This window comes from Zophobas morio, unplaced genomic scaffold, assembly GCF_036711695.1.
Source record: "Zophobas morio isolate AGI-343-1 ecotype UQ-CSIRO unplaced genomic scaffold, CSIRO_AGI_Zmor_V1 ptg000131l, whole genome shotgun sequence".
NCBI classification, from domain to species: Eukaryota; Metazoa; Arthropoda; class Insecta; order Coleoptera; family Tenebrionidae; genus Zophobas; species Zophobas morio.
This window is the reverse complement of record NW_026972236.1, coordinates 628,309-654,193: the sequence shown is the minus strand read 5'-3', so window position 1 is coordinate 654,193 and position 25,885 is coordinate 628,309. Positions and strand designations below refer to the sequence as shown.

The window sequence follows — 25,885 nt, the reverse complement described above, 5'->3', positions numbered from 1 at the left end:
GGGTATTCCCGACGCACCGACAGTTTCTGATCCACATCTGCATAGTCCGGTGATTCGTTATCGACGAAGTGCCATGTGACCACCAGCCCACATTCACCCAACTGGTATCCTCTATAACATTGAAAAGCTCAGTACTTGTAAAAGGAAGCGATACAGAACGATAAATGTTACTTGATCTTAAAAAAGGTATACTGTTTCGTTCCAGCGTAGATGTTCATAAAAATGCCCAAAACGGAAATCTTAAGGCAGTGAAAAAATAATGATATCTACGTGATATTCATAAGCAAGTTACTGTGAGTTGTTTCGAGGAATGACGCTTCGTGAACGTAACAGAGACCGGGTTGACACGGGAAAGAAATAAAGTAGTAAACTCGCCAACCTCCGGCCGCACCCTTAGACACTTATACAAGCTCATGTGGAGTAAAAAGAAAGAAAAAGTACTACCTCACAAGCTTGAAGCGGAGGCCTTCCATGACAAAGTGAGAATACAATAAAAAGTGAGAAGGCGTCAATAGCGCAGAAGGAATATGTTGCTTTTGCATAATTGGACTGCTCTCCTTATTCAGCGATGTTTGATTGGCCTGCACAGATTAACTTTATAAAAAGCACAAAAAACTTCTAGGTTGAGACGAGAACTGAATCTGCAAAGTGCTCGGTTAAAAGTTTCATGACAGGAAAGGACAAGAAAAAAGTTATAAAGGATACGCCGCCTACCATCGGAAGAGTAATATAGAAGCCAATTTACGTACAAGATGGCCAAAACTTATACCGTGAATAGAAAACAACGGGTCGTCTTTATCGGGCTCGTCAGAGCTGTAAGCAAGTTCCAGCCACAGCGAAGTGCTGCTTAAAACACGTGACGATTTTATAAGCGCAGTTCCTGCCGGACATAAGGAGGTAATGCTGAATACCAGCAGCTTCTAAAACTTTATATCACCGAAAAGCTCGTTTTCCCACGAATAAGGTCGCTCGACATATACGCAGCTAACCCCATCCAACACCAGATGCATGTGCCCTTCAGATTCCCCTTGGGTCGGTCGGTTCAAAAAATTTATTTTACTTGAAGTTTCTATTCAAGACTTGTGAGAACAAAAAGAAGGCTCTCTGCAAATGAGTAAACCTCTGAGAACTTTGACAAGAGCGGAGCCTGCAAGTGCAGCAACGTAACTAGTGAGGAGCACGGTAAAAAGAGGGGTAACAAAGAAACGTACACTGCAGGGGGGGCACAGATGTTTTCCCAGGAAAAAAGTGGAAATCGACGGAACCGCTACTCAAGGCGAGTCGGGAGACGGACGAGGCAAGCAGAAGAACAAGAGGCTTCAAGGTAATGTGAACAGTCATGTTGCCGCGTCTAAAGAACCACAAGTTATAGTCAAACAGTGGTGAGGAAACGCGGGAGATGAGAGGAAACCTAAAAAGATGGCCAACTTTAGTACCAAATACAGACAATCGATCCTTGCTGGACATAAAAACAGGAGCGCTATTCTCAACGCAGTGCCGGCTGCACACAAGAAGGAAAGCAGAAAACAGATAAAATACATCTATATAAGGGTACTTTGCCAGGGCCTGCTTAGAAAAACTGATCAATCGGCTGACACACTCTTTACGATAGCAAAAAGTCAAGGAGTTTAACTCAATGATTAAGGACCTCGAGACTTGAGCGAATGAGACTAAAAAAAACAAAATATGCGGTGAAAAATACCAGCTTCTGCCGCTCTGTATATAAGTGAGACATTGAGCAAAATCTCGCTCTAAACGATTGGGTTTTATTTTTTTTTTAAAAAGTAAACACGAAATATAGAAGACCTGCATATCCGCCTGGGCAACATCTTTATTGACGCTTTTGGTACGGAAAAATATCATCGGCTCCAAATCAAGACCTTTGAAAGGCCTAACGGAAAGCCGGACGCTCTTAATTTTTATGTTAGCACAGCTAGAAAGCAACCCTACTACAAAACAAAAGCACAGAGTAAGTAAAGGGTAAATGGTGAACGGGCGCAACAAAATAAGTGAGCACCATCGGAAATCTCAATCATCAGTACTTTCAAGGCTAAGACAGAAAAAACGGAGCCAATGTTGTCCTGCTTCGTGTGAAAAAAATTGAGTTGCAGAGAATAAAAGTCTTACCGCCCTGGCATGAGGACAAGAGACTAACGGAGCTTTCTGCTCACATAAGCTAAGAGTTATTCTAGGAACCTTGACAACTAATGATGTTGAAAACTGCGTATAAAAGAAACAAATATAATCTGCGAGATAGTAAAACACGATTAAGAAGCGAAGGAACCTGAATAGGTCGAGAGTTCCACACTCCTTGGAATAAATAAGAGAGTGGGTAGGAACTATCGTGGTAGCCTGAGCAAGGAGGAGACCATAAGAGCATACTACGAGAAAAAAGTTAGGCATAGCGCTTGCCTGCGCTATATCCGGGCTTGGTGGGCATAATTTTATCGATATATGTTGACAACAAGGTGCGTATACTCGTCAAGAGCGGTGGAGCTGACCGAAAAATTTACTAACTCACTTAAAGGGAGGTAAAAAAGTTCAAAAGTTCATACGGTTTATATCTTTTAAGTGTCCGAAACGGGACTCTCCTATTTTTCGAAAAATAATAATATCGTCATGAGAGAGAAAGGACTCAAGCTGAATTCGTAAAAAGAGGTTTTAAAAGGGGGCGTCCTCACAAGTCTGCCAAATTTTGACCTGCTCTAGGGAATGCAACAATTCCGTAGACGGTTTGGGTGCCATGACAATTTGCTTATAAGTAGCCAGATACGCCTTCCTAAGATCCCTTTGCAACTTGAGTCTGGTGTGAGTTTAGGGGTTACCTCAAGCAGAGGATTCAGCTAAAAAATACAAAAGGTAGTAACCTCGTCCAAGAAAAGGCTGTCCTCCGCTTAATGTTGTTTATGTTCACACACTCAATGGCGTAAAGCCACCAGGCAAGTGGATTTTCCTTAACTTTTTCATTTGGTCTCGCTCTCGACTGTAGACTGCGAATAGTAACCAAGTTCTGTGCGCAATTAAAATAAGCAATCTTAAGCACCAAAAAGTGGTAAAATGCTACAAAATAAGAATAGAGAGTATTGATGGATCTTAGCTGTTCGTTATCAACTATAAAAGAAAGATCTTCCACCTAAACCAAAAGCAGTTATTAATAATCAGTCAAGTTAAATATAGCACAATGACAAAGCAATACAGAAATAGTGATATGTAAATCCGGAAAGTCAGAAAGCAGTCCTTCACCCGAGACCTTCAATGAAACCTTAAATATAATTTCAGATCGGGTATTTCTCAAACTTGCATAACCAAATACTTTTCCTCTAACAAAGACGGGCTGAAGAAGATAACAAAGTTCCAAAGGTGCCCTTTCCGAACTGGAAATGAGTACCTTCATCCTATTATCCAATAAAATAGACTTGTCTTAATACAACAAAGAATAAAAAGGCGGTATTACCAGTATAAGAGTTCATGTTCGTCCTTCAACTTGTGAAGAAGTCGAGTTTCCCCAGGATTGAGGTACAACGAAAGTCGATCAATCTTCAAGAGCTAAGAGGAGTAAAAACAAGAAGGCAACTTAACAGAAAAAGCAGGTTCTACTTTGAAAATAGTAGGCCCGCCGCTGACATCCGCTGGAGGACAAGGAGACCAGTCAGGCGTGCAGGAAACAAACTCCAGAAGTTCGAGGGTGATCCCCCCCGAGAGTGGACTCTATAGCAAGGCGCTGAAACAAAAACTTAAATTATAGAGACATTGAAGTAATACTGCAAGATTCGATAATTCATCCTCAAAGCGAACATGCACTTTCTTGACTTCAAGATGGAACCGTTCGGAGGCCAGCAAAAAAAATTTATAAAGCCATAGCCTTATTATACTGGGAAATGAAGAATCGGGGAAAGAGTTGTCTAAACCTACATTTTAGTGATTTTAGTTTACAAAAAACGTGGCAAATCCAGAAACCTTTAAATATACTATATTATAAAAAATTAAGTTCCAAAACCAAAAAAATATGTTTTAAATACTTCACTTATATTCAGAACAAGAAAAAAACTTCTAAGTAAGTTACTAAAGTTAAAAGTACTTTTTTGTAGTTTATAATAAAATTCATCACAGCCTTCAGCTAATTTTAATTTACCAAGGTAATTCCCTCCCTTGTCATTCTTATATAGTAAAAATAAAAAAATACAGGTTTAAAGTTCAAAGTTGCAAAAATGATAAAGAATGGTCACTTTCTTTATCTTTTACAAAAATAGACCTTAAAAACTTCTACAGTTCTAAGCAGAATGTTAAAGCTTTCAAGGTAAATGTGAAATGAGTTTGTCCCTGAATGAAGAAAAGGTACCCGTAGACTAAGTTTCCCAATGGTACCTAAACAACAGTAAATGCTCTTTCTATCAACAAAAACATCTATAACTACCACTGATAAGTTTAAATGGGAGTTCTGAAAAACAAAAAATATTTTCTTTCAGTTTTAGGTTTTCTAATTCGAGAATACCTTTTGATGTTATAATTTATAACCACCAAAGACGAAGCGGAAAATAAGTATTAAAACTATTTATATAAAAGTAACCAGCGGTAAGTTTCAAAGTTATTATATCTTCATTAATATTTTGTATGTATAGGCCAAGAAAAGAAACTAATTTTCTTATAATGAAATTTTCGAACGGTGTCAGAAGGGTTTTAAGCATGACTTGGTCTAAGATATTGCAAAAGATATTTAACAATGAATATACTAAAAGCTAACAGTCAAAATCAGCTACCCATACATCACCATGTCATTAGTAAATTACATAAACCACAATAACTATACCCCTCATGGTCTAGCCTAACTGTCAGTTGATCTCTGGTCGCATCGTGTCTCCTAACTGGCGCAAATGGGTACACCCGCTTTCAAAAAATTCTGGCTTTTGTAGATCCTTTGATTAGTCTTTCACGCCCTATTCTTTATGCAAGTTGTAATAAAGATGCCATACTCCATTTTCTCCCTTGCTATACTTGTATGTTATAGTCGTATTTATTCTTCTCTTTTAAACACTAGTTTCATTCCACAAGTGCTTTGGCGCTACTGTCAATAAAGTGATAACTCACAGAACGCAGTTAAGAAATTTACATATTTAAAATTTACCGCTAATATAAGGGCTGCTTAAACTCTTAAGTACTATCCACGGGTCAGACTGATCCAGACGAGATTTAAATACTGTAATTTTTTTTTACAACATTTATTTCTTTTATGTCACCTACAGTAGTCCCACAGTAAATACATTATTACAAACTTCGGCAATTCTTTACCCACTCTTATTAACAGGAACTAATGTTGACAAGAATACGTGTCGGGTTGACCCTTCAGTAGTAAAAAATTGGTACAACTTAAAAGCTATGGATACTATATAGATAATAAAGTACGCCAAAATTACAAACGAAAATAAAAAAAATAAGGTAAGTGTAAAATAGGGTATTAAGTACAATTTGTCATAAACAAATTGTACATCAATTTTAATACTAAATAGGTAGTAGCTGGATAAAATTTCCAAAATACTCTAATTCTTTATAAAGGATGTGTTTGTACAATTTAGTCGTAAATATCTGCCTCATATCATAAAGCTGGTTTGGTTTCAATTAATTTTTAAGTTAACTTTGTCACAGTGTAACTGGGGTTAAAAAAAATATCAATCACTCGTCAGTTTTAAATTCTAAATCTTTAGTGATACCCTCCTACATACAACTTTTGCGTGGACATTATATTAACTTTTTTTACTGATAAATCCCCACCGACGCTAAAGTGGGATTCTCCTCTACCCCTTCATATGGTAAATATATTATTTAATTTTTAAAAAATATATATAAAAATATTTAAGAATAAATTGAAAGAGTATATTGGACTAACTAGATAAATATAGGCTGTTATGCAAGATGAAGTAATCGTAGATATAAAAACTTTATCTTTTTTTTTTTGGGTAGTAAAAAGCTATTTAATTACAAAGGAAGCAAATATCATTCTATATACTCTTTGCACACATTTCAACAGAAGCTGGGCTCAAACTAGAGCGGGTATGTTGCGCCTCCCACTACGCTAGAAGTTCACGCCCACTACAAGAGGGAACTTAATAAATTTAGTGTTCGAGCCTAACAAACATGATCGGTATAACCATCCTTTAAATACCTCCTACTTTAGTTCTTCCGGCACTTGACCCTCTCCTGACTTTTTTGCAATTTTTTTTATTAGTTTGGCTATGCATCACAGTACAAGTGCATCAAACCTTCTCATCCAGCGTCACTCTATACTTTTTATCATCGACTCTTAAAACACTACACATTTACTGCCTTAATCGAAGTAATTATACCCCAGTAATTCATTTATAAGTGCAGTTTTGATCACATAATGTAATGTAATAACTGTAGAAGGTTTTATTAAAATCTAAAATTATTTAACGAATTTTAATATATATGCTTTAAGTTCCTTTGAATCATTTATACTTCTTATTATAATCTTCTCAACTTTTTGAGCGATTATACTGTTAATTTAAAGTCGTTACTAACACAACGCTTGCTTTTATTAACAAAGTTCTTACATTTTGCAAATATATTAACAATTGCCTTTAACTTGCAAAAATTGAACAATAGGGATGTTATAAAACATTTGTGACTTATTATGAAATAAGGCAACGTTCACTATGACAACATATTTCATATTTGTTAAAGAATTAATTAACATTATCTTTTGTACGTGTTCTATTAGGACTAAGGTTAACTGCACGACAAACAGCTTTCTTCTTAATTTAGCTCAATAAAAGTTAATATTTATTATAGATTTTTAATTTAATTTTATAAGGAACGCCAACTTAAGCATGCCTCTTGCTTATACTCAAGCATATATCAAGCTCTCTCTAAAAAGTTATCGATTTTTAGCCACAAGACGATAAATTAGAAGCCTTCTAATCTACTACTATAAATATTTTTAATTTCCTTCTGTATCTTTCTCTACAAAATTAATCGACTTTTTTTTATTTTAATATTACAAATGGGGGCCTCACTTAGAAAAAAAAAAAGCACCATACAATTCAAATCTTTAAAGTATTTATGACTAAAAAAATATAAATAGTAAAAAGTAATTTAACTTGCCACGATATTAGCGCGGGGGCTGTATTTGTTCTCTGCTGCTAGCAGCTAATTAACAAGGTTTACCACGACTATGTATTGTGCAATGTATACATTTATGGTGTCCACCCACACATCACAAGTACCTTCTAAATTTAAATAATTTTATAAAACTAAAAAAAGCATCTAGCATTTTTGTTAATATCTAGTAATAGCAAAAAAAATCGAATGATTTTAGCCAGATGGCTTTGCAATTGGTTCCGTTTTATATACATTAAAAAACTTTTAGGTCACATCATTTAAAGTTACAAAGTAATAAATAGCATAATTTAGTTTTTTCTTATTCATTCATATCTTTATTTTTTGTATAAATTTAAATAAAAAATAACTTAGTAAGTGTAAGTAATCTATATTGTACTTATAAAAATATATTAAATGTACGCTGAATGTAAATTGGCAAAAATATACACAACTCAACGAGGTAGAGTATATAATGAAATCAACTTGACACTAATAAGTAATGTAACTGTAGTATAATATTAATTTTATATTTATTTTGTAGATTTTGCCATATACTAAATATTTATGTAGTATATAGGCATATTGCACAACAAAACTTTTAATAAACTAAAATATAATATTAAAAAATTGGATATAGTATTTTCAAATAGCACACTGAACTACTATATGGAATAAACCGGTTACATTACAACTTAAGAATGTATAGAATTTAATGAAGGTTTTAAAAAAAGTTCGTCTTTGTATTTATAAATTTACTGTTGAACACATTTCCGTTAAATTAAGCACGTTAGCTGAAATGCATGCTATGTTATTATTGTGTATTCACTTTCAGAAAAGTTTTTATGTCTAAACTTTAAAAAAAAATCTCAAAACTAATATGTAAGGGTTAGAAAAAAAAATTAAGTCTCGTAAACGTATAAGGGGGCCATGGTGTACAACTTATTACACGATCTAGTAATAACGTGCTAAATTAATGTTATATGAGATGAACCTAATATGTTAACTAATTTCGATTTACTGTTCTTCAGACATTTTTTGAAGGAGAAAAAAGGAGGAGAGCGACCGTTCTGCTCCGTGGAAGAAGAGAATACGCTCAAAAAAGAAATCCAAAAAATGTTGCATAAAAAAAAAAAGAAAAATTATAACGGTAAATTATATAAAGGAAAAACCCCATTTTCAAAAAAGAGTTTTTAACTCTGTTTATTTTTCTGGTGTATACAAAATATGTAAGTTACTAAAAACACATTTAATTAACTAAATTAATGAATTTACATAAGGAGGTTATTAGCAACTACCGATCATGACAAAAAAAAGGTTCGTTTATTAGTGGATAGGCCAATCACAGGTTTCTTGCGAAGTTAACTACGAGCCCTGCTAATTTTTGGCTCACAAATTATCTAAAGACTATGAGATACTAAAAAAACCAATATTTAAGACAATCCGCCTTTTTGAGGTAACTTAAAAAGCTTAGAACCCGCTAATGAATTACTAATTCTTGACTTACCTAATTTAATGGGGATACGATGGTCGCGAAGAGGACCTTAGTTATAACTAAAAACTTGTAACTTTAAACCACATTTTCTTTATTAATATAGTATTTTACCATTTAATTTAAAGCCCCATGTACTCTAATAGACCAACGCACGCTATCTAAAGGGGGAGATGTTGTGAAACAACGGTTTTAAGTTCGTTTGACAAAACAACAAGCGACTAGTGTGACTAGCTCTTTTCTAAAGTATTTGTGAAAACAAAATAAAACCTGTGTGCCAGAGTTTTGTATAGAAACAGCCAGGCGTTTTTACCGCTGGAGTTGACATAAGGTTCATTAAATAATCGGTAGATGTTCCAAGGCGATAAGCAGTTCCCCAGCAGCGTAGACAGCTGACAGTGCGCTATAACTTTCAACGGTCTTTTAATAAGAATGAATTCGGAAGTGATGCTTCACCGCAGCTGTAAATAATGTCCTGTTCGTAAAATGACTGTCTAAAGTTTCGTTGTAGTCTTCCTTTGGCCTAACTTCAGTAAGACGGGAAGGTGATTTGACGAAAACTTATGTAGCTCGGCGATCGATACCGGTGGTGGATGACTTTTGAGAAAGTTATGTGGAATGTGTCCGAAATTCCTGTTTTTGCCATGTGTGTAGAGCGTTGGGGTGATAGAACGCGAAAATTGGGTTGGTCTAAGTACTTGCTAAGTATTTCCCGAGTTATTATTTAACTCAATTGTTCCAAGCAACATGTTTGCAGTTCAGTTCATTATTCCAAAAAATAAGGGTAATTTATATCTTTAAAGAGAGTAAAAGAGAGACAGACCGAAGTTTAATATATAACTAAAGAGCAAGTTTGTGGTAAGATTGTGTGGAATGTTCGAAAGGTTTTTAAAACCTTAAGTAATAACCTTATTATGTGGGAACTTTGTAGGGTAAGTGGGGTGTGCTAAACCTCTTAAGCGCTGGGGTTAGGCAGCTAATTCTATTACTAAGTATAAGTTGTTTTGTTAAAGTAACCCATAAACCTAGTATACTTTACCTCCTTGTTCTGTTATTAGGCTATGTAGCTTATTAATACTACGTGATAGGGCTAATATAATACTAAGCGGGAAAACAGCGGATTTTTAATGTATAGCCCTTCACACTGGCTATTCCATAATATTTATCCCATTAAACAGCTCTTATCAAGAAACTATAATGTTACCTGCTTAAATTTTACGACGTCTATATGTTTAACTAATACGGGGCAAAAACAACGCACAAAATAACTCAACACTAACAGTTCCTATAAAAATTACGACAAAATTTAAATTTTGAATTGTAATAGCGGAGGTTAATATCCAGGGCTAGCTTTATTACGCAGATTTTATTTACTTCTCTTTTCAAGGTCATATGGCATTTTCACCAGACTTTCGTAAATATAAATTTTTCTTCCCTGGCTAAATAAGAGTTCCTGCACCCTCATTCCTGACCTTTGTAGATTAATAACTCCAGAAAATTGATAATATATGTGGCAACCATATGCTAAAGAGTCACTAGCATAGTATTAGTATGGCCAGTAAAGATCCTCACTTGGCAAAAAATAAGTAAACCTCTAAATTCCATCGAGAATATGTGTCTAAAGAATATTTTTAAACAAATAAATTTACATAACTCCTCTGCAGATTTCCTTCGTTAAATCCTTTCAGCCTTATAACTAAGTCATCCCCTCTAAAGATTTAACGATATAACTTGTACCTTACTTTAAAATATGTGGAAAAGATTATCTATTATATTAATTTTCCCGCAATGTTTTTATAGTAGAGGTTGCTGAAACACAGGTGGATTTTACAGATCACTTAACACTTATTACCTTAGTGTGGTTATTTTAACAAACAGATTCTTCAACTTAGAATTAAATATTGGATTGTCCGCCTAAATTGACATCAATATTCTTTTTGGGTTATCTACCGTCAATATTTGTAATTTTAGTGGAATACGTTGAAGCCTCAATTAAATATTATTAAATTGTGCTCCTTCAAAACCGAGCACTCTTGTAAATTAAAAAACTGGTATAAGAAGAGGTGGTAGCCAGACTGACTGCGCTATAAACAGTCATATACACATGCTTAAAGCCTCCGCTAACCATTTTGCCTGCACATGACTTAATAAAGCTCGCTCACCAATTTTATTGCATTACACGCCTTACTCAAACAAACGCACATGGCATTGGAGGCAATAAAATTTCGATTCTCTTTCTTTCGAAGCCACTGCGAGAGTTACAATTAAAAATTAAAAGAGCTGTACAAATAATTTATTATTTTACCTTTGTCCAACCTCTTGTGGCAAAAGTTGCATAAAAAGTGGTCTCTATGAAACCGTCTTTTATTGGAAACTGTTATGTAGTCGTCGGAAATGGGTTTGCCACAGTACTCACAAACCATTCCTCGCACTTCGCAGAAGTGCTCATAGCAGTAAGGCTTCTCGGCATGCTCGTAGAAAAGGCCTTCTTCAAAGAGCTGATTGCATGTAGCACAGCGAAAGCAGTCTTCATGCCAATCCTAAAAGTAAAAATAAAGCAAAAGGCTGGTTTTGGGAGAGAGTGGTTATTACACAGTCCATGGCGGAAATAAGCTGGTCCATCACGGGCAAACCGCAGCCCTTACATTTTGGGGCAAACATGCGGAAGTAATCTTCCTCGCAGTACGCTTTACCGTCCACTTCTCGGTAATTCTCGTCCTTAAATACTCTTCCACATTGCGAACAGAAAAAATGGTCGGGATGCCACACTCTTCCTTAAGTTTACAGAAATAACGAAAATAGTTTGACCACGTACGCTTAAAAGGCTCATATTGTGTTAAAAAACCTAGCGCATGAACGCACATGTTCTCAATTAACTCTCCGCAGTACGCACACTTAAAAAAGACCAGAGCATTGTAGTCAGAGCGACAGTACGGCAGCCCTAAAAATGAAGTTATTAATTTTTATTCAAAAGTTAAAGAGCTCCGAAAAAAATTTAACGCATACTATATAAATAAATAACAGTTAAAGACAAAAAACTTATTTATGATGTAATACACGAAGTGCGTGATATATAAATTTATGGTGTGTAACAAAAAATATTCAAGTTCTTTTTTGAACCCTTCGCCTTTTCAGCAATTAGTACTGTTAAAAGTCTTGGGATTAATAAGCACTCTTTTTTAACAGAACCTCTCCACAAATAGCTTTAACAGGTAAAAGTTGGTGAATACTGATTCTAGTTTTTCAAGTAACAGAAAGCTAAGTTCACATAACTTAACACTCAAAGTATTAGCCCAAAACATATAATATACGGAAGTCTTTAGAAAAAACTAGTACAATGTTTACTAATAGATAGCAAGGTTATACTATCTCAAAATCAAAAAAATATAAAGTTTAATTGAAGTATAAAACTCTAATTATTTAACTTTACGAGCTTTGTAAATCGAAAGATTTATAAGTAAAATAATTTATTCAGAGGATATCAAAGCGTGTAAAAATTAGTATGAATAATTAAGTTTATCATTAAGTTTATCAGGTGTAACCTCCATAGTCAAAAAAATTCTTAGAGTTGAGCTGGCTTTTACAAGTGTAGCAGCAAAAGCAAGTTTCGTGCCAATCTTTTCCAAGAATGGAAAAAGGCTGGCCTATAATAGGTTTCTGGCAACGAAAGCAAACAGTTTGCTTAAGTTCTTTATCACTAAGAAATAAATAATCTTCATGCTTTACACTTACATATTAATATGTATATAATTGTCACCTTTTTATTTGGACGTCTCTTATATCTTTATCAATGGGAGCCGTATTCTCAACGATTTCCTTGTCTTTAATAACATCCAACTCTTCTATAACTAAAAATAAAACTTTAGTTTTTTTATAATTCACAAAGTAAAGTTTATAATCGATAAATTAGATGCCACCTGTATCGATGCTCCCCAAAGCTAGATCAAGTTCCGTATCTACTAACGGCTGGAAACAGCTTATAATATGTAAGCCTACATTATAACAGCTACAAACATTGTGCAAACCTTTTTGACTCCTCCACAACATTTGTTTTTTTTGATAAAGAATTCTTAGGTTCATCTTGTAAAATAATCTGTGAACTTTCTTTTTTTTCATGGACTTGTTGCTTTATAGTTTTATCTTCACTGCTTCCAGGTGTAAAGCTTTGTGAAGAAACTTAGAAGTTTATTTACATTCGTATATAAATTGGCTGTTATACGGTTTCGTATAAATTAAAAAGTTTCTACCTTTAAAACCTTCCAATTTTTTTAAAAGCAGATCTAACTCAGTAGTAGGAGTTTCGGTGGGCTCCGCTCCTCTATCATTCTTTAAGTTCGAAAATATACCATCTAGTTCATCCATTTTTTATTTTTATAAAGTAAGGTAAGTCGGCACCTTGCAGTATGCAAATAATCAGTTACTCTTATCTGCCTCCATAAAGGTAATGTCCACTTGCCATTTTTGGGTTGGGCTGTCCACTACTTTTTAACTTAATAAATTGTTCTATTAATTCTTACACTGATTACATATATATTCCACAGAACTTTATTGACTACTGGAGAGCTTAAAAAGTTCATTTCCGCAAGCTTGAATTTGTTTTTACTTTTTTTCTTTAAAATAATTAGTTTATGATGTTAATTATGCCTAAATGTGTTTGTATAAGTTGTGTATATGGTTTTGTTTTGTGTATATTTCTTAATACAATGCACCCCCACTGCCGTTAACCTTTTCGTTGTATTCCCAAGCTCATATCGACAAAAAGTTGTCATGGCCACACGTAAATTATGTAGCGGTAAAATCAAAGCGTTGAATCAAACTCTGTATCCATAAATTTGTACCTACAGGAAGTATACGGGCCTCTAGACTTACCGGCAATCCTTCCCATTATAAGCGGGACCATAAAGACTGCTACGCTCTATGATGACCTCGCCGTGAACCCTCCGGACCAACGCGGGACGCATCCATAGTACAATTGCCGGAGAAAAGGGTTTGCAGTCTACGCATTGCAAATATTGTTACTCAACAACAAGCCTTAAACCGAATCCTAAAAGTGACTGCTTAGGGCGGTGACGTCGCTGTCAATGTCTTCTCCACAGCTTACAGAATTGCACATCACTCCACGCTGCGTGAAGTTCTGGATCATCTAACGGAGGCAAAATGAGAGAGTTTTAAGTCCCCTTTAAACAGTTTTTCTGTCACTGTTACTTAACAGTTCGCAGAACACCATCACTAACGCCGCCGAGCTCTCCTCTAAGGATGAATTCACAAAATTTTTCGTATACAACAATCTTTTAACAGAAACAGCAACAATTTAGTACCCTGCAGCAAATAAGTGAATAATGGAAGCCACTTGCATCTTCTTTCAAACATTTTTCCTCAAGCGATAGGCAACCTGATGACTGTAATTGCGCCACCTCTTGCAGTGCACGCAGTTAGCGTAGCACTGCAAGAAAGACGAACTACCGGAACTGCTGCATCGTATATAACTAGGATGTTGCGCTTTAGAGCGAGGCGTAACTGAAAGCGGTTATGAATGTGTCCATAAGCATTTAAACCATCAGTGGGCTCAAGACCGTACATATGAATCATAAATAGGCGCACATTTTCAAATGGCCCGCATGCGCTATAACGCATACTCTTCTTGTTTGTACACACACACACACATATATATATATATATATAGTTTTAATAACAAGAGAAAAAGGGCCATTATTGTATTTTGTTAAAAGCACCGTTGATGAGTTAATTGAGTAAGAATTAGAAAAGTTAGTTCAATAGTACTACTGTATACTGTGTCTTCTAGGCAGCTTTCTTTCTTGCTCAGGGATTATATGTTAATTATTCAGATGGAGGTGGGGTAGTTAAACATCAAGATTATGACATCCTCCTGAAAAGTAAAAAATTAGGCCGTGATTACGGTACCTACCGTAATTATTGTTACCGTGCCTTTGAGAGACAAGAAAACTAGACCAAGAGTCGAAAAATTATTTCTTTAGATGCTCTATTTAACCCGAGCTAAGACAGACACCTCTCCTAAATAAAATAAAAGTAGAAAGTTTGATGTAAGATAACTCTATTAGCTAAGAACGGTACATAATACGTAGTAAGACCGGATATTGCTTTATCCCACTTATAACTCTTTAGCTTTAAAGTATTTGCTTTTTTGAGCACGATGTTAGAAGTTATCACACAGTAGCCACGTAATATCAGCTCCAAAGCATAAATACTTGTTTGTAATGTTAGTTCAATAGCACCACAGCATTGAAGTAGCAAGATAGAACCGTGCTAGAATTGTGCTAGAATTGTACCTATTTGAGGAGTAGGCACTATTTTAGTAGCCGATTGAGGAAGAATTAGCTAAGTTAGTCAATGAATAGTACGCCTAAGTATTTAGAATGAGAATGAATGCTATAGACGCCGCTACCACAGCTTCTAAGCGTACCTGCGGGTCATGTCATACCCTACGAGGGCTTAAGGTCTTACATAACTATTTAGCGATTAACAAGTGATGCTATACACATGGTTGTTGTAATGAATAAAACGCTTCATCATTGTTATTATGGTACCTTCTTGTGGTGTGCTCTGGGGGGTCAGAATTGTACTTTACTTAGGAGAGTTCTAAAGTTGCGTGACGCATGGTTGGTAACAACTGCCCTTAAAAATGGCGAAAACTCGAGGCGGGTTGAGCAAATTGGCAGGTGAAATCTCCCCTGTAACATGAAGCAGCCACGAATGGTTAGCAATAACAAACTTTGTTCACTAACGAGACTTGTTTGAACCCAATGTTGGCTCTATAGGTTCGAACCAAAAGGCTAAATAACCTTACGGAATTATAAGCTTTGCGTTGAGAACTAGAACTGTCTTCTGCAGCTAGGCATAGTGAATGAAGATCTGCTGGAACCAAGCGCACATACACAAAAACACAAATAGTTTGGCGAAAACAGCTAAGTTATGCTAGCAACTACTTCAATCCGAGTAACTAGGTGTCACCGAAAACCATTGAAATAAGTTCTACCATGATGAGTGATGTTTAAATAGCACTGTTGCCTCGTGCCTGAGCTGCTGGTGGCTGGTTGATTGTCCCACTGTCGCTGGTGTATAACAGTGCATGTTACCATAATCTATAGAAATTCTGTAGGGAAGTGTAATAATGTGTACTATTGTACTATTTACTAGTATTTTATATATATAACGCGACGATCCTATACAAATCTAACGAAGACCGGTGCAAGTAAATTAAAAGCGATAAATCAGTCTGCGTGACACAGGAAGTTAGCCCCTATCCTACTTACGTTAGTTACTATTTACTTGAGTAAGAAACCTTCAAATCTTTGATCAGCAACACAAGGACCGGCGACTTCTTGCTCAAACCGTTATAAGAATTCATAAATTAGTGCTAACAAAGCTAAAAGTCAGAACTAAGCATGAGATACTAAAATTCCTAACTAGATAGTTAATCCATTTAAATCTTGTAGGTCCCTTTGGTTAGTTATAGAATAAACGTCAGTACAGAGAAGTTAATTCACTGTTCATAGTTTATATCATATATTTGGATAGGCTTGAATTTTTCATCTCTTTTTCTTTCTCTATTAAACACACCTTTTTTAGTTTTAGTATTTGAACTCGATACGACTTCAAATTGACAATTATTGCATTTCATCAAACCTCCAATCAACAAGAGTTCTCTAGAAGAATTGTACAATGTTTAACAATGCTCTTACTTATTAATAATTGTATACTTATTAATTTATATTTCTATTTACTATTGATGATAAGATCATTTAATGCTAGTAAGAAATTAGTGATAGGCGGGGAAAATTGCGAGACAGCGCTCTGCATTATTAGTAGTTGACCAAAACTATGAACATTTTTGCCGTGATTAATTTTTAACAATGAGATATATGTAATCCTATCTTTGACTTTACCTTGTAGTATTCTAGTTATAGATTTTACTGTTATTTTATCCCATGGTTTACACTATCCTATTTAAATGTGAGCTCTAGTTTGGTTATTAAAGTTTATTATCATAATTGATAGGGTTCACTTCATTGATATCATAGGAAATGATTGGGCAAAGTTATCTCTCGAGATACGATTTTTAAGACAAGGTGGTAGCCAATCCAGCGCCACCATTCTTCAAGCCATCAACGACTTCGAATTGATTAATTTTACTCGCTCTAGGCTGATTATTAAGTTCTACTTTGGTAGAACAAAACTAACGAACATTCTAGAAATGCTAATTAGTTGTTCTGCCGAAGGTGAACGAAAAAAAGTAAGAACTACTAGTTTTCTCATATACCACTACACATACTATACTATACATGAGAAGACAGCACTCTTTAAGTTAATCGAGTTACACCTGCCAAGTACTGTACGTTCATACATAGATATAACACTAGTGTAGTAATATACCTAAACACTATTTACATTACTGCAACCATAATTGGAAGCATGCGCTATTTCACTCGTCATAGCAATTTACTCAAGTGCTGAGCGAAGACTTACAAGAAAGACACAACAAGCACCTAGACAAGATACAAGGAGTGTCGCTTACGTACAACTCATTTATAGCACAGAGGACAACCACAGTTTTCATCCGCAACTATTCGCCTTTGTTAAGTTATCTCATACTATAAACTTAGCAAAAGACGCACGCCGCCTCGGGATCTGTGGGACCCAAGTAGAGAAGCACGAGGCAACGCACGAGCAGTAACTTAGTATATCAACAGTAGCAACTATTTGTCACAAGGTTAATTAGCCAAATGATTGTTCATTGAATCGACATTCAAGCAAATAAATTTTTAAAATGTTCTCTTCCTCACTCCTCTCTAAATTATAAAATCCCTGCACACCAACTTTTTATCTTTTGTATATTTCTCTGCACTCAACGCTAAAATCTAAATTTTTTTAAATTCCTCTCACCTAACATTACCTACTCCGGATATGTAAAGGTACTTGTATCATATTTCATTCTCGTAACATAGTTTAGTGGTCTCAACAGAGGTGTGAGATTCGTGATTGTCTAGGAGTAGCAATATTCGATTGGCCTGTTAAAAATTTGGTTAATAGAATATGTTTAATGACAACAGGGAACAAATCTTTGGTAATCCAGCCCGACCTTCGCCTAAGACCAGACTGGTTCCGGGACCGTCAGTAAAATATTCCTCGAGATGTCTAACCCTTGAAAATAACTAAACCGGAGGAATCGGTTCTACTACTACTCGTTATATAGGAGACCTGAGCAACTTATTTTTTACCTTTTGTGGTTACAAATTTTACAGGTCTCATAACTGTGGTTACTCCGGTCGTATTAGGGTTGTTTCACTGGTCAAGTTTATACTTATTTAGTTATTAAACAAACTTAAATTCAAAAATTGCTGGACCCTTTTCTTTTTAATAAACAGTACTTCCTCGTACTTTACATTACTTGTGAATGGTAAGTCATTATGGCGAAACATGAAATCCACTCATCTACCCAATACCTAAAATTTTAAAAAACTTGCTTAACCGCATACTTCTTTCGGAATAGGATCTGTATACATATCTTTCTTTCTGACTAAGTTTAGTTATTTTCGACAATCCACAAAGTTTTGCCAATAACCCCCAATTTCTAGTCGCTTCACTAGTACTGCACTCTTTTCTCAAGCATTCTTATATAGCTTGCATATCATTTGCCGTTTATTCCTCTCTTTGTCTTCTGAACGTATTTTTGAGGCTTTTTAAGGAGTATATTTTAAGTTGAAATAAAATAGTTTATTAAAAAGGTACAGGAGGTGCCGACCACTGGTTTAATCTACCTCTAAAAGGTTACTTAAAACTACTCCAAGCACCAAACAAAGAAAATATGACGGTAGTTGATGTAAGGTGAATTGTCGTATTGAAATATAAAGGGCTATTGGCAAACATAATATAGTATTACTTAACAGTGATAACCTCGAGGTAATACAATTCTAAATATTATTAAAGTTCAAAAATGTTTCATGAAAAGAACTTGCCTTGTACTGCCTAAAAACAGAATCACACACAAAACTAACAACTGTGTTTATAGCATCTCTACGTCTTAGCACAAACTAACATAAGATCAACACATACTCCTTGCACTAAAACTCGGGCGGATTATTTAAACAGTGTATTACTGGCTTAATCTATCTCGTAGTTGGATCATCCAACCCGAGGCTTCAGCTCTTTGGTGTTAGCTGCCAGCTAATTCAATAATTTTTTTTCTCTCCACATCATGGTAAAAACCTTGCTGGCTGTTATAGCCCATCTGACCCTCACAGTAGCGTTTGCTTCTCTGAGTCGGCAACTCCATTATAAACTTCGAGAAACCCTCCAAGTGGGCACAGAAAATTTCTCACTTTAACTTGCCTTCTCTTTCAGTTTTATATTGAGACACTATAATAGTTAATCAGTAAAAAAATACACCTATAGGAGCTGGAATAACAGGTGCAAAAAAAAATCTTTTGTTAAGATTATATATGCAGCCAAAGTCACTACTAAATAAAAAATTCCTTAGCCCCTCCCGCAAGTGCTTCCTTTACGACTTTTCTCATTATATAGTGTAATATAAGCTGCTTTTTTACACTGCCAAATGAGCTATAATATTGTAGGTGCACTTAGGGCATGCGTCTACTAACTATACGTTAGGGTAAAATATTATCGAAAAAAAAAAAAGGCTGTTAGAATTCGTCACATTAGATCGGACAAAAATATGCTCACGCAAGATTATATAAAAGGAGGAGACAGACCTTTCATGGATTTTATAAAGTTTTAATTACTTAAATTATCCTCCTGAAAGGTTTTCTAAATATTTTTGAAGTAATTTTTGAAATAAATCTATAATCTTTTTTACCACAATATAAAGGTGTAAAATTTTTTTTAGTATTCAAATTCTCTTTAGTCGGCCTATAAAGTGGGCAGATAACTCGCCATGACAACAGTTATTTCATAAATTTAGTAAAATAGAAACATAATAAAACATTTGAAGTGGAAACTAATAGCACATTCTGAATCCTAATTATTAATGTCAGCATCTTATCCTTTTTATTTTAAGTAAAATTCCCTCTCCGAAAAATATCCAACAAAGACTCACGTGCAAAGCATAGTACAAATTACTATATTTAGTTAATATCTATGAACTTTACGAACGAACTGCACGTCCGATCTGTCTGATCTTTGTCTTTGGGGAAGTTTTAAAATAGTTCAATAAACCTGCTCCCTATCTTCACATCAGTTTTGTTAATATATGCATTAAAGTTAACTCTAGTAACTAAGAGACTAGGGGTCTTAACTAACATTTGTAAAACATTGACTATACCTTAAGAAGACAGTTTTTATTGTTCCATCCATTACTTTGTGACCTTTACTGAGCGTCGTACAACTGTCTCGTCCATACAATTAACCATTCAAAATATTATCACTTTTTTCTGAAATGCTATGAAGTCAAGACTTTTTTGATCTGATCTGCAGCTCAATTACGCCGCAAAGATTGCATGCCACCATACGAATTTGCACATTTTAAACTAATAGATTGTATTGTCACACAATTTTTTGCAGAGCCTCTAAATATATTTTCATTAGTTACTATTAACTATAAAAAACTTTTCCCTTCGTAACTGTTCTTTTCAAAGATTTTATTACAACCTTTAAGGAAAGTTTAAAACCAATTAAATATTATGCACAACTATTTCCGCAAATCATAATAGAAAAAGTTATAATACTAGAACTTATTATTTTAGAATTAAGTCAATAGATTTATACCTAAGTTTATATAAAACTTTGGGGACTTTTATGTGCGATATGTTATTACAACTTAAATAATGTAAAAACTATACTAAACGTACTACCTTAGTTAGCTTTGAAGGATTTCAGTCTTTAAATGCAATTGTGTATATATACTCTTTCTTCAAAAAAACTAAAATTAAAAGTTATACCACCTTTAAAATAGAATAACCTATGTTAGGATTACTTCAACTCTACTTTTTTATTAATATACAAAAGTACACAAATTTCTGGATAAAAAGCTAATATAAAACGTAACTTCAGCTTATAATAAGAAATGTAGCAAATAATAAACAGAAGGATATTTAATTATAAATATTTATCTGGTTAATACCCGTTGAAAATAACCAATCTATTAACCGAGCCCTGAAAGCCCCAAAATTTGACTTGCCATGGAGAGAAAGTATTAGGCCTATATGGCGTACATGAATATAGTAGATGACCTATTGCGTGTGCCGGAAGGCTTAGCAGGGGATGGACACCAGTTTTTTGTTTTATTTTGTAGAAAGCAGAAATATTTTCCTGTTGCCTTACTTTGTGCAACTACATAAAATTTTGCCTAGAAATGCTTGATAACGGTATACGACGCTCTGACCTGTTTGCCTGCCCCATCTTAGTTTTCTTTTGCTGTTTAGGTACTTCTCTATGGGTAGGTGATATATCACCTCATATGGATGCATATTTCATGCAAAGAGCCTTTATGAAAGCTGGCCACCCGTGCCTAAGTTTCAAGGTCATAAAAGATAAACAAACCCAACAATGTGCTGGTAGGTTGAATTACAGTTTCGCTTTTTTAATCATACTTTTACTTTTACACTTGCCTGAAGGATACGGTTTTGCAAACTTTCCTACACTTGAATTGGCAGCTAAAGCGTTATCTCTTCTTAATGGGACCCTTATACCAGATTCTAATCCGCCCGTACTTTTCACTTTAATTTTTTCTTGTACAGTTAAATAGTTTACTTGAATTCTAATTCTTGCTTTTTAAACTTTTTTAGACTTATTTTAGGCTTGGATGGGCTACGCATAGTCAAAATAGCAATCCTTATTCTGTCCCTGGTTATGGAGAAGATTTTTCCGTTTATGTGGGAGATCTATCATCCGACGTCACTGAAGTCCAGTTGTTGGTACAAATAAAATTTATGTACTTGACTCGAAGCTTTTAAAACTTATATTTTACATTGTGAAGGATTTTTTCAGAAAAAGATATCCTAATCTAAGATTTGCAAGAATTTTATATGAAAATGGGGTGTCTAAAGGATATGGTTTTTTAAGGTACACGTTTTCTGTTCGCTTATGAGAGCATAGCTACATTTTGATAAGATTTTTTGATGAAGCTGAGTACCGCCACTGCTTAGAGACAATGAACGGCGTAAGCGGTTTGGGAAACCGGCCGATCAAGGTTTAATATATTATTACACACTAGCCTGTTTGTGAGAGTCTGTTTATAGGTAAGAGCTGGGATCCCAAAAAAACAGAATACTTGCACCACTGCGGCAAGTATGACCATAAGTCAGTCGCCTCTGCTCAATGTTTTGCCCTCAGTATATGACGGTATAAGTTTGCTTGTTTAATGAATCCTATCTGTAACAATTGCTTTCTAGCATATGCCTACATAACGTGTTACGGCTATCGCTATGACGAGGGCCTTAAGTATTACTTCTCTTCGCCAACGGTTGTCGCCACTCCCGTATTGCAGCCTGCGAAAAATTATAAGAAAACTATACAAGCGAATAGCTTTTCCTTTGGGCCGTATAATACGAACGTTGAAAATAAAATATACGTTTCCAGTAGGATGAGAATGTTTGTAGAGCAAACAAAAACCATTTGGCCATCTGCCGTTTGTATCTCTCCGGCACCAAGTCCTTTCTATTAAATTAAGACAACAAAGTTAATAAAGTTTTTTTTTGACTACTTATTAGCTAACAACACTTCTCTGTTTAAAAAAAGTATTGGGTTACCTTATGACTTGTTTCCTGGCTTCGGGCCGTATAGGAGAAGGTATAACATTTGAGTTTCAAGAAAGAAGCTAAGCATGAAGTCTGTTGTTCTCGGTTTACGAGAGTAAAAGTTGGAAATTAGTATTCCTCTTAAACTAATTTCATAAACTTAACAAGTGAGGTATGTCCGACTGCAGTTCTTCAGGTCAATCTAAGCTTTCTCATTGTGCGCTATAATTGAAAGTTTTCGCCTTAGCTCAGTAGTCATAGATCCATTTTCACCGAAGAATCCTTTTATGAGATTCTTGGTTGTTGCTTGCTTAACCACTCCCCCGAATATAATCTTTAGCATTTCAATTTTAGTATTCATCCCTCTTCACTACTTGCCAAATGCCCCCTTAAAACTTAAACGTTCATCATAAAGATGTTCACTGTTTCCCTTTTATTTGTTGCTTTAACGTGTATAGACTATTATATTTATAAAAAATATTTGTCGGTCCGGTTCCCAGTCTATAGTTAAATTATCTAGGTTTGTGTTATTTCAACACGCGCCATGGGTTAAAGACTTTACACAACGAAAATTACTTAAAGTTCTAGAATTCAATCTTTCCAGTTATACGACAATTGCTAAACTTACGAAACTGGGATCGGCCGCATATACTTACACACACAGGCTAATAACATCCTCGTCGGGGTAATTTGCACGATTAGCTAGGCTAATCCAATACTAAAGAAAAAGATACTAATGCAGCCAGACCCTAATCGTTGGTAACATATACTATATATAATATAACCAAAAAATTAATGAGTTGCCCTAGGTAAACTCCGGGGAACTAGGGCTCGTTGGAAAAAGAGACGCCCATTTTAACGTTGGCAAATCATAATTAAAAAACCACTGGATTTAGAAACTGTAACAAGCTATACTTCCTGTAGAGCAAGTTAAACCGATGCAATTTTATCACAAAGTTTTCTTTAGCAATATAAGTCTATTATATGTTGCTTCAACCGACTTTTTTTTAATACTCTTCACTATTTAATTGAACTTGAACATCTCCAACAAAATTCTAGGAGATTTTAGCTACTAAGATTAGGCTACGGCCGGGGCAATAAATATGTCACGTTTAAATTTGTATACCCTTCTTACACTATGTTATGTATTAGGGGAAGTGCAATAGAAACAAAACACCTTATAAGCCGTTACGATCTGAGAAGTCAAATCTCCTATACCCTGCTTAATCTGCGGCGGGGGGCCGGAAGGGTAACCACGTACTGCATTTCCACCCTTCAGAAAATCAGATCTTTCATCATACTCCTGGAAATGTGCAGGCGCCTTCTTACACTCGACTTGCCGAACATCCTTGAAAGTCATTAATTAAAAAATAAAATGTATGTATTACCTAACTATAAGAAATTTTTGTTTATTACAAGAAAGAGCTTTGAAGTACACCATGAATTGAACAATGCCTGAGTGTGTCATGGGTGAGAGTTTTAACTTTGATTCCCAAAGTTATTTTAAAAAAATTTAAAAGTAAAATTATATCGCGACAAGAAGGATAAGGTGTCAAAGTTGACCGCAAAATTAAAGAGGACGCTCCAAGTTGTGTTATTAACCCGTTATATTACACTGGTTTCCTACCCCTTACCTTAATAGATGTGTGAGTCGTTCAGAACCCTCTAATGCACAGGGCTAGGGTGCTCGGAGGTCTATAAGCTAGACTTGGTCCCCAGGCAACTTCAAAGATTTAGAAGTCAATCTCACTTCTTAAGACCCTCTTAAAGCCCAGAAACTACAACAACTTGTCTGCCTCCTGAAAGTGGTCCCCTGCCCCCACAGAGCATGGTGCCTTAATGCGTTAGAAATTTTTAGGCAAATACATAGAAGATCATATATAAATAAAAATATATATATACGAATTTAAATAAAAATAAAACAATAAAGAAATATAATAAAGAGGCATCTTCAGGTGGTTAATCCCACAGCATTTTAGATTATCCTTTGCCGAACTGATTATAGCCCGTAGTTATCGGTTTTTTTTGGCGCTGAGTATATCACCCCGACAAAAGATAGTAATAGACTTGTTAACTTTAATAACGCTTTACCAGGTAAAAATGAAATGGGAAATACATATAAACTACACTATTTAAAAAGCAAAACGAGCTGTGAGGTTATTATATACCTGTCTACAATGAAAAGTCATTTTATTTTAGAAAGGTCAAAGTCCTTTTTTTTAAGCATTTATTATTAGCCCAATACTGGTCTATATTTTACCCTCACGGGTTATTTTAAAAAAATATATTTCCAGCTTAAAGGTTTAAAGACTAAGAAAGGCAATATCCCACCTTGAAGAGAGACACAACTCAGCTTTTTATTTAGGACAAGCTAGCACATAAACTTGTAAGAGTCACGTATTTTTAAATCATAGCGATATTGTTAAATGTGAAGGTAGGACTATAATAAAAAATAACAGTTAGTCCTCTGAACATTTCACTTAAAATAATTAAGAGAAAGCCTTTGGAATTAGGTAAATTATAGAAGTTATAATAATTATAAAACTCTTGCAAAAAGTTAATATGAAGTGACTCTTGTTCAAGAACGACAAAAATAAAAAAATGGAGATATTGTACACAATAAACTCCAGACCTACATCTATACATGAACATTTTAAGAAAACACAAGGTTTATCAAATAATGCTTTTGTTGTTACAATTAAATTATTTTAAACTTTTTTTTAGATAAGACTACCCGAGAATTTTAAGCCTTAAGTTTTTTAAATAAAAATTATCTAAGAAAACTATAAATGTATAATCCGCCCTATAGAATAAACGAGGGCTATTGGACTCTTCATTGTATTTTTAAAACAGTTACAACGAATTTGATAAAAAAAAAATGTAGAAGCCTCCTGCCCTTAATGACTAAATTAGCATAAAAATTTCAGTATTTTATATAGATATAAGCTTTATCTCATTGTTCAAGTAAACCTTTATACCAACATTTTACACCAGTTTTTCTATTATATTTTTTGAATACCGCTGGTTTTTAGGTAAAGACAACCACTAAAAAAGAGGAATAAACTTAGCGTCTAATGGAAAAACATGTTGCAATGTTTGTGCCCAAAAATGCACCTATAAAAAATTCTAGTGACAACCCACTTACTCCACCATTTAAGTCCGGTGTTGCGCGGTGTTTAAAGTTATTATTATTTTTTTTTTAATTAACCCATTCTTTCATTACTTATTAGTCAAAATGCTACAGTTTAATAGAAGAACTATACATAGTGGATATACAGATAACAATACCAAAATATATTTAATTTTTATGAATGAAAAGCTTAATTCGTTATTATCATTCCGCTAAGCTTCTGAAAGTTCAAAAGTTCGCCTTTTGCGGTAGGATGATCGCTGGCAACTTTAGAGGTTTAATCATAACCTTTCATGTTATCATAACAAATTGGAACTATTAATGTAACGTCATTTCCAGCTTTGGATCCCACAGAATTGTAGAGAATGGCGTAAAATACTATAGGTAACAAAAGTTAGAGAAATATTCAATTTAGCCCGTTTC

General features: G+C 34.7%; 4 protein-coding genes across 4 annotated transcripts; 1 reads left to right on the top strand and 3 right to left on the bottom strand.

Moving 5' to 3' along the window:
* Positions 1–277: 277 nt before the first annotated feature.
* On the bottom strand, positions 278–1,010 carry LOC135145167 (uncharacterized). Its single transcript, XM_064077264.1, has 5 exons — positions 938–1,010; positions 770–880; positions 637–710; positions 445–581; positions 278–392 (listed from the first exon to the last, which is right to left on the bottom strand). The coding sequence occupies exons 1-5, from the start codon at positions 1,008–1,010 to the stop codon at positions 278–280; spliced, it is 510 nt and encodes a 169-aa protein (XP_063933334.1).
* Positions 1,011–3,151: 2,141 nt separating this feature from the next.
* Positions 3,152–4,156, bottom strand: LOC135145166 (uncharacterized). The gene is made up of 5 exons (XM_064077263.1): positions 4,133–4,156; positions 3,598–3,708; positions 3,455–3,546; positions 3,314–3,395; positions 3,152–3,262 (listed from the first exon to the last, which is right to left on the bottom strand). Exons 1-5 carry the CDS (start codon positions 4,154–4,156, stop codon positions 3,152–3,154), a joined length of 420 nt encoding a protein of 139 aa, XP_063933333.1.
* A 6,623-nt stretch (positions 4,157–10,779) lies between these two features.
* Positions 10,780–12,975, bottom strand: LOC135145201 (paxillin-like). The gene is made up of 9 exons (XM_064077314.1): positions 12,850–12,975; positions 12,628–12,778; positions 12,520–12,578; positions 12,360–12,450; positions 12,145–12,299; positions 11,448–11,543; positions 11,195–11,376; positions 10,908–11,142; positions 10,780–10,851 (listed from the first exon to the last, which is right to left on the bottom strand). Exons 1-9 carry the CDS (start codon positions 12,962–12,964, stop codon positions 10,787–10,789), a joined length of 1,149 nt encoding a protein of 382 aa, XP_063933384.1. The 5' UTR covers positions 12,965–12,975; the 3' UTR covers positions 10,780–10,786.
* Positions 12,976–20,841: 7,866 nt separating this feature from the next.
* Positions 20,842–22,259, top strand: LOC135145165 (tRNA selenocysteine 1-associated protein 1-like). Its single transcript, XM_064077262.1, has 8 exons — positions 20,842–20,961; positions 21,019–21,150; positions 21,211–21,302; positions 21,382–21,510; positions 21,573–21,658; positions 21,707–21,785; positions 21,835–21,937; positions 21,988–22,259. Exons 1-8 carry the CDS (start codon positions 20,949–20,951, stop codon positions 22,257–22,259), a joined length of 906 nt encoding a protein of 301 aa, XP_063933332.1. The 5' UTR covers positions 20,842–20,948.
* The last annotated feature ends 3,626 nt before the right edge of the window (positions 22,260–25,885 follow it).

What these genes read in the sequence shown, in the direction of transcription:
- LOC135145167 (XM_064077264.1), bottom strand. Translation starts at nt 1,010, where the DNA reads ATGCATCTGGTGTTGGATGGGGTTAGCTGCGTATATGTCGAGCGACCT. An exon ending in CCCGTTGTTTTCTATTCACG is followed by an intron (nt 711 to 769) that starts GTATAAGTTTTG and finishes TTCCGATGGTAG; the next exon opens with GCGGCGTATCCTTTATAACT. An exon ending in CTCCGCTTCAAGCTTGTGAG is followed by an intron (nt 393 to 444) that starts GTAGTACTTTTT and finishes TAAGTGTCTAAG; the next exon opens with GGTGCGGCCGGAGGTTGGCG.
- LOC135145166 (XM_064077263.1), bottom strand. Translation starts at nt 4,156, where the DNA reads ATGACAAGGGAGGGAATTACCTTG. An exon ending in CAAGGGAGGGAATTACCTTG is followed by an intron (nt 3,709 to 4,132) that starts GTAAATTAAAAT and finishes GCCTTGCTATAG; the next exon opens with AGTCCACTCTCGGGGGGGAT. An exon ending in GAACATGAACTCTTATACTG is followed by an intron (nt 3,396 to 3,454) that starts GTAATACCGCCT and finishes ATTGGATAATAG; the next exon opens with GATGAAGGTACTCATTTCCA.
- LOC135145201 (XM_064077314.1), bottom strand. Translation starts at nt 12,964, where the DNA reads ATGGATGAACTAGATGGTATATTTTCGAACTTAAAGAATGATAGAGGA. An exon ending in AAAATTGGAAGGTTTTAAAG is followed by an intron (nt 12,779 to 12,849) that starts GTAGAAACTTTT and finishes TAAACTTCTAAG; the next exon opens with TTTCTTCACAAAGCTTTACA. An exon ending in GTTGTGGAGGAGTCAAAAAG is followed by an intron (nt 12,579 to 12,627) that starts GTTTGCACAATG and finishes ACATATTATAAG; the next exon opens with CTGTTTCCAGCCGTTAGTAG.
- LOC135145165 (XM_064077262.1), top strand. An exon ending in AAAGGATATGGTTTTTTAAG is followed by an intron (nt 21,659 to 21,706) that starts GTACACGTTTTC and finishes CATTTTGATAAG; the next exon opens with ATTTTTTGATGAAGCTGAGT. An exon ending in TTTGCCCTCAGTATATGACG is followed by an intron (nt 21,938 to 21,987) that starts GTATAAGTTTGC and finishes ATTGCTTTCTAG; the next exon opens with CATATGCCTACATAACGTGT.